Below are 364 nucleotides of genomic sequence, written 5' to 3'. Positions count from 1 at the left end.
GGGCCGAGCGCTGTAAGGAGCAAAAGGCCCGGCTGGGTGAGTGGGTGAGACCTTCCTCCCGCTGCCAGCAGAGATGGGCTGCCTTTAAAGCTCTCCCAGGTGAACCCGGCCTGATCAGGGGTGTTACCGCAGCCAGAGCAGCCGCCACGGAGGTTCCCTCCTCTGCAGATAGTCCCCAGTTTCCGAGGCAGGGAGGCGTGAGCGAATTATTTTTCCCTCTTTTAACATCCTGCTCTTTGTTTCCCCAGAGAAATTCTCTGCAGCACTGCACCCGCAGACCTTGCTCGATCTCCTGCAGGTGGAGAGCCAGAAAATCGAGGAAGAGTCCGAGGTGAGCTTCACCCCTTAGCAATTTGAGTGGTGA

At 57.7% G+C, this 364-nt stretch overlaps 1 protein-coding gene across 1 annotated transcript in view; it reads left to right on the top strand.

The window, feature by feature from the left end:
* The window catches only part of LOC104489996 (vacuolar protein sorting-associated protein 37C-like), a gene marked incomplete at both ends in the record, with an annotated part of 789 nt that extends 458 nt beyond the window's left edge, over nt 1–331 (top strand). Inside the window, one exon of the mRNA XM_010132221.1 lies at nt 251–331. Coding sequence (XP_010130523.1) covers nt 251–331 — 81 coding nt within the window. The remainder of the gene's footprint in view (nt 1–250) is intronic.
* Between the last annotated feature and the right edge of the window lie 33 nt (nt 332–364).

The sequence above is a fragment of the Buceros rhinoceros genome, unplaced genomic scaffold (assembly GCF_000710305.1).
Source record: "Buceros rhinoceros silvestris isolate BGI_N320 unplaced genomic scaffold, ASM71030v1 scaffold37692, whole genome shotgun sequence".
NCBI lineage: Eukaryota > Metazoa > Chordata > Aves > Bucerotiformes > Bucerotidae > Buceros > Buceros rhinoceros.
This window is presented reverse-complemented; position numbering and strand designations above follow the sequence as displayed.